At 48.6% G+C, this 7,089-nt stretch overlaps 1 protein-coding gene and 1 long non-coding RNA gene across 2 annotated transcripts; one reads left to right on the top strand and one right to left on the bottom strand.

Moving 5' to 3' along the window:
* Positions 1–800: 800 nt before the first annotated feature.
* On the bottom strand, positions 801–2,181 carry LOC119267565 (ervatamin-B-like). Its single transcript, XM_037548977.1, has 2 exons — positions 1,693–2,181; positions 801–1,604 (listed from the first exon to the last, which is right to left on the bottom strand). Exons 1-2 carry the CDS (start codon positions 2,153–2,155, stop codon positions 1,003–1,005), a joined length of 1,065 nt encoding a protein of 354 aa, XP_037404874.1. The 5' UTR covers positions 2,156–2,181; the 3' UTR covers positions 801–1,002.
* Positions 2,182–5,174: 2,993 nt separating this feature from the next.
* LOC119271379 lies at positions 5,175–6,410 on the top strand. Its single transcript, XR_005134508.1, has 3 exons — positions 5,175–5,276; positions 5,637–5,967; positions 6,059–6,410. It is a non-coding gene; the product is annotated as an uncharacterized LOC119271379 (long non-coding RNA).
* Positions 6,411–7,089: the final 679 nt, after the last annotated feature.

The following is a 7,089-nucleotide window of genomic DNA, read 5'->3' as shown; positions in this document are numbered from 1 at the left end:
CCGCCACCGAAGAGCACCACCTGACCCTTTCACAGATTGGTGTCTGCAATAAAGCTTGTCCACCCTCTCCCATACATTGCACTCCATTCAGGAACCTTGTGCGAACTTTACAGTGTATGGCCGTGAAAAAGGAAAAAAAACCGAGCATATGAACACAATGAAAAAAAATATTTTTGGGTAATACATGAAGAAACAAAGTAAATAAATAAATAGACAAGACACAAATAAGGAATAAAAAATGTCCATGTAGAAAATGCAACCACATCTCAGAGTAAAAAAAACAAGACAACAACATGTGAGAATAAAAATCGGCATGCGTGTCAAAACGTATGTTCTTCAAATTTTTAAATGTTCCATATTTCTTAAACAAGAAAAATAAAAAGTAGAAATACAAGTAATGAAATAAAAGGAAAATATACTAAAAAGAAAGTTAAAAGGCTGGACAAGTACACGTGTATACTGTATACATACACATAGAGTGAGCTGCCCCATTAACTTTATTCTTCTGTACTTATACGGTGCACACAAGCCCAAAAAAAAAAAAAAGTTTTATGTGGGAGGACTGAGAAAAAACCCAAAAATGAACAAAAGAAATGGCCGCAAGGCACAGCCCACAACCCACGTAGCGGGAGACATACTAATCTCGTCAATGAAATTGAACGGCTAATTTTTGCTCAATTTTTTTGAACGGCTAATCTCGTCGACCGAGTCAACTGAGACATAGCATAACCATAAACAAAAACCGGAGAGAACAGATGGGATTAACACAATCCACAATGCCAAAAACAGCTTGAGCCAAATGATTCTGTACTTTATTAATATCTTATTGCGCATTATCACAGCTTAAAAAAAATACTCCTACCACACAGCCATCAATCATTTGGTGGCGTATGTGTGATCGACGGACTAGTACTTAACATAAGCAATTGGCCTCTCTCAAATAAAATAAAACAACATAAGCAGTTGGCGAATGCAAAAGCCCCGCCGGCAAGCCGGAATCGGTCAAACTGTCGGGTAGAAGGGCGAGGTGGCGAGGCCGCAGGTGCCCGTCCGCCATGACACGTCCTTGGCGAGGTAAATGTAGCCCTGGTCACCCCAGTCGTTGCTCCACGAGTTCTTGGCGATCCAGTACTTGTTGTTCTCGCCGGGGCCTTCGCAGTAGCCGACGATGGTGACGGCGTGGTTCACCCTCGCCGCGTCGGAGGAGCAAGGGCCGCGGTAGATGCCGCCGGTGTAGAACTGAAACTCCCACGCGCTGGCGTCGATGTACACCGTCACGGGCTGCATCGCCACGGCAAGCGCCAGCTGATGCTCGTCGTTGGGCGGCACGGCCTTGAAGCCCTTGACGGACACCTCGTTGTCGAACAGCTGCTTGTCCACGTCACAGCTGCCCTGCATGCCGCTGTACGGGTACTTGGCCTCCGATGTGAGGCCGCCGCGGGCTGCCGCGAGGCCGAGCGCCGTGTCGGAGCGCCCGCCGCTGCAGCCGCTGCTCCCGGTGTCGCAGTCCACGAGCTGCTGCTCCGACAGCGACACCAGCTCGCCGGTCCTGATCTTGTTCATGCCTTCGATGGCCGCCACCGCCGCGAACGCCCAGCACGACACTGCCATAGACATGTCCATGCACAACATAAGTAAACGTAGCAGAGGTGTAGGAGCGGTTCTATATCTAGCTAGCGTGACTTTACTTACAGCAAGAGCCTTGAAACTTGACGCCGGTGACGGCGCCGCTGGAGCGCCAGTCGACGCAGCAAGGCTTCCAGGAGTGGTAGGGGAGGGGCGAGGGCTTGGGGGTGCGGAAGGCGGTGTTGTTGAACCCGGTGAACTGCTCGACGACCTCGCTGGGGTTGAGGTCGCCGAACCTGTTCATGCCCACCCTGACCGTGGTGACGGTCTGCGGCCCGAACCCACCCACGACGGCGTTGACCGTAGTCTGGCTGGCGAAAGCGCCGATGGAGTTGGTGTTCGTCTTGAAGACCCCGAACCGCTTCTCCTCCTCCTCATGGCATGAGTAGCGCTTCGAGTACTTGGTCATCCACTTGGAAAACCTGCTTCTCACCTCGGATTCCGGCAGCTCAAAACCCGCCATCAGCGATGCCTGCAGGAGGCTGGTGAGGCACAAGAGCACGACAAGGTAAGGCGTGGAAGAAGCCATCTTGATTACTGTACCTTAGAGCCTGATTAGACTCTATGCTTGTGTGGAATACATATGCACCGGAGCTCATGTTTATATAGGCCGGCGCTCCGCCTTGTTCGACGCGTGGGTTAGCGTGTCGTCGTTGTGGCTGGTGGCTCATGAGTTGTTGGGCGTGTGCATGCATGGAAGACTTTTTTCTACTTTGAGGAATTCGGTAGGAAGACTTCGGGTCACAGCAGGCGAGCTTCTCGGTCAGTACTCACTGGACTAAAGTTTAGGTCATTACATATATGTAGTCCGATCATAGGGTAGTTTTTTATGACTCGTTCTCATAGTTGATTTCATCACACGGGAAGAAGTCATTGCACGAGGTTGTTGTGTGCGACGTATGAAAGTGATGTTTAGGAAGTGATTTTTTAAAACTTTTGTATTCCATTAGTTCTGAGTCTGAAATGTAGGAAACAACATAAGCACTGGTACTTCATTAGTTCTTTCGTAGAGTTTATCTGGGCTATGGTTTTGTGAGATATATCTACAATCACTCTATTGCATCCCCTTCTCATAGAGGTTGGCTGTGTTTGATAGTAAAGTATTAAAAAAACCAAAGTATTGAAAAACTACAACATTTTACTACTCTCTCCGTTCCTAAATACTCTCTCCGTTCTAGGCATTTCAACAAATGACTACATACGAAGCAAAATGAGTGAATCTACACTCTAAAATATGTCTACATACATCCATATATAGTAGTTATTTGAAATGTCTAGAAAGACAAATATTTAGAAACGGAGGGAGTAGTACGTAGGTACTCCCTCCATTCCACAATGTAGTGCTTCCTCTATCCACGTGCTTCAATTTTGACCGTAAATTTAACTACCAAGACCGATTGCGGCGGGAGCAAAAATTGTATCAGTGAATTCATATTCGCAAGAAGTTTTCAATTATATAATTTTTTCTCCCGCCGCAGTTGGTCTCGTTGGTTAAATTTATGGTCAAAGTTAGACCTCGGAAAACGTGGGCGCACTATATTTTGGAATGGAGGAAGTACAAGATACTACAGTTTTGACATACTACAGTATTTTAAAGTATTGAGAATACTTTGAGTTGTTTGCCTAGTTTATATCAACGTATGTAATAGCTAGCTAGCCGTTTTCTCCTTAGCTCACCCAGACGTCGCAGACCCAACGGCCATGCCAAAAGGCCACCCACATGCACAAAGTCCACTGCCACGCCCAAAGCTCGGCCTGCAGCTTTCAAAAAATGAGGAACGCGGTACACTGCGCTAGTCATCAACTCCTTCCTCTCAGTTACGGCGAGGTGACTCGACCTGCCCTCGGCCGGCCGGCACCATAGCAGTCGCACAAAGAGAAGTAGGAGCGTGCGGTGATTGCAATCTTCATGAGGCGGCAGGAGTTGTCTTCCTCTGCCAGCAAGGCCTGCTGGCTTCATGCCACGGGCCTCCTTGAGAAGAGAAGGGAACAGATGATAGCCGAGCGTAGTCGCCTTTTTTTCATGGTCGTCTCTTTGTCGTCCACGGCAACCGAGGGAGATGATTTCCAGCGACGAGAGAGTGGCGGCGGCTTGGGAGCGAATGAGCAGTCGAGGACGAAGCAACATGCTCGTTTTCTTCACCTGCTCGGTTTAAAAAAAAGGTTTGGGGTTCTTTTTATTTGACAGAGAAAAAACTGCGTTTTGAGGAATACTTGTAGTATAAATATCATAGTTTTTTGTGGAGTCCAAACACCTCAAAGTAATTAAAGCCATAGTATTTAGAAAACTCAAAATACTTAGAAAATGTGGAGCTATCAAACAGGGCATGTGAGGCACTACTTCGGAAGTTTCTAAAAGTAGGATATGAATCTCTACTATTAAAGGAGGATCGAACATCGTGATGGTTCGACCTCCTTCGATACCCCCACCTCGTTCGATCCCCCTTCCTCTCGTACGTGAAAAAAAGACCTCGTACGTGAAAAATCAAACAGGAAATAAAACAGTCCACGTACGCACGTCGTCCCACCTCCAAGGCCCACGCACCCCATCCCCCAAATCCATCGCTCTCGATCTCGTGGCTCTATCGCTGTCGCTGACCTCCTCCTGCCAATGACAACTTCGAGCCGCAGCACGCTGCAGCGGATCCACCAGCCCCGAAGGAAGCGATGCAGCAGGAGGGCTACCATCCGATGGTGCCTTACCCGTCGTGATGCACCAGGAGGGTGCCTTACCCGCCATCGATGCCGGCGAGCGGCGCGCGGTTCACGTACCAGTTTGTCAAGTGGCTCATCGCCAAGCAACGATGCGGTCGTCAGTTCGAGCCATGGTGAGGGTGGTGCTGGCAGCTGTGGCCTCCCGTGCCTCTGCGTGATCGTAGGCCTAGCTGGCATCTCAACTTCAGCAACTGCCCCGGCTCATGCCTCCCAGCTCCTCGAGTGCACGTACAGTCTTACACTCGCCCTCGCTGCCCTCCACTTTTCCAATTGCTCAGGCAACTAATATAACCTGTAGATGAAATCTTGTGTTGACGGCCTTCAAGTCAAGAACTCAAGATGCACTTCTATTCAAAGGAAATCAACCTATGCAAGCTTGCAGCCACATGCACAAGCCCTCCCAGCAACATTACCGAGGTCAACTCTACCTGCAACTGCAGGACTCAGCCTGGATGGCACGAGCGGGCTTTGCGGCTCGCTCGTGGCCCGTTTAGGACCGGCCCATACGGTCCAGGCCCGATAGGAAAATATGCCGGTCCGAGCCCAGAAAAAGAGACCGAAAAAAGTTTGGTCCGGTCCGGTCTTTCACCGGGCCGACCGAGCGGACCGATGGCGCAAGGCCCATCAACTGTCTAACAGATCGAGGCCCCGAGCACCCGAGCTGAGCAACCCCCTCCCTTCGTTCCATTCCCCCTCCTCTCTCGATTCCTTCTGGCTCTCCTCACAAACAGAGGCAGCGCCTCCTCCTCTGTTCTATCCCTAACCCTAACCCTAAGGCGATGGCGCCATTGCCCGCGGCCTCTCCCTTCACCGACGGCGCCATCTCGTCCGAGTCCGAGCTGGAGGAGCACGTGTACGTCGGGGAGGCAGCAAGGCCAGCACGCCGTTGGTCCGTCCTTCCCTGGTTCCTCCCCAAGCGCCACGAAGAGGAAGAGGTAATCTGTCTCTAACCTGTAACCCTCGCCGAACTGTGATGATTCAGTGCTAGATAAATAGATAGGAGATCTGGAGATGTAGTGTTTGAACAACAAACTTTTGTCCCACTTTAGTCAAGAGTTTCAGGAGATGTAGTGTTTCAACAGCAAACTTTAACATGTTTGGTCAGGAGATAATGGTGAAGGAGAAGGGGAATGAGAAGGGAATTATGTGCTGTTTTTTTGTAGATAATGGTCAGGAGATAGTTATGTTTATTTGCACTAGTACTAGATGATTTTCTATGCTACAAAAAGAAGAAAATGAATTATTTGCACTTGATTGATGTACTGACTGCAGATATTATGTGCTGTTTTTCGTAGATAATGGTGAAGGAGAAGGGGACTGAGAAGGAAAGGGTGGCGGTAAGGAGAATGTGAAGGCAAAGGCAAAGGAAAAGAGTGTGAATTACCTAATTAGGCAAGATTCGGCGCTGCCTCCGCCGGTTCCGGGGAAGAAGAGGAAGCCTAAGGTGCAGATTAGGAAGGCGAAAGACTTTCCCAATGCCCCAATGAGAGAGTTGATTTGTAGGTTAAAAAACACCCTCCACCTCCTCCGCGTCTCGCCGACCGCACCGGTGCCGGCGTGTGTGCCGCGGAAGCCGCTGCCTCCGGCTCTGCAACCTGCACCGAGCTGCCTCATGCATCTACTATTGTATGATTGCTTTACTTGATGCTTGATGTAACCACATTTCCATATAACCATATAGGTGTTGTTTGCTTATTTGTGTGCTCATGTGTGTTAGGTGGTAGATGATGAGGAGAAGGAGGATGACGAGGACGAGGACTTGGACATGGATGAGGACAAGGACAAGGACGATGAGGAATATGAGGAGCAAAATCTGTTTATAGTCCCGCCACAAGCGAGTGCTGATATGTCGGATGATGATACATCAAACGGGTATAAGGAATCAGCTGATGAACTTGAAGGTGACACTATGTCCGAGGAATCACTTGTGCATGTTGTGTTATGTTAAACTTGTCAATTGACATGGACTTGGAATTGTCATTGCAAGTTTGTAATCATGTCATTCAATGATGATAAGACATTATGTTTGTGGATGTGATATTTGTGCTTAACCTGATTTGTGCCATCTTTCCTGTCAAAATCAGTTTGTGGATGTCCAAAAAACAAAGGAAATGCTGTCCAAATTTAGTTATTCTTGCCATCCAAATTTAGTCCAGTGCTTGCTGTCCAAATTAGTTGTTTGTGGCTGTGATATTTCTGTTGTTTCGGTCCAAACTTATCTGAAGAAACTTATCTGAAAACTGTAGTGATCACTGATGACTTGTCATATTACATCCATTAGTAAGCTTGTCACTATGTGATGCCTAAACAGTGGAACACAACCTAGGTAGTAGCTAACAATAGTGTTGTTATTGTACTTCTGCTTAATTTACTCTTCAAAACGAGCAGAGCCTAAACAATAGCTAAATAGGACCTAAAAGCAGCAATATACATTGCCTGGCTACAAAGCTGGCCGGTCCATTCGGTCCTCTCGGGCCTGACCGAGCTGGCACCCCCACGGTCCGGTCCCAGGATACCAGCTCGTTGGACAGCTCGGTCCGGTCCGGACCGGACCGCCGGCGGCCGGTCCAAACGCCGGCTCGGACCGGGACCGGACCGGCCCGGACCGTGTCCAGCCTGATGCAGGACTCAATTTCAAATCACTGAATGTGTGTGCAGAGTGGCCATTGTTGCGGTACAATTTGCAATATATTCTTATTTGCGGGAAAAAACATGTTGTATTCAGCGGCTTATAACATATATCAAACG

Source organism: Triticum dicoccoides, chromosome 3A (assembly GCF_002162155.2).
Source record: "Triticum dicoccoides isolate Atlit2015 ecotype Zavitan chromosome 3A, WEW_v2.0, whole genome shotgun sequence".
Lineage (NCBI taxonomy): Eukaryota > Viridiplantae > Streptophyta > Magnoliopsida > Poales > Poaceae > Triticum > Triticum dicoccoides.
The sequence above is the reverse complement of the archived record's forward strand: the minus strand, read 5'-3'. Positions and strand labels throughout refer to the sequence as shown.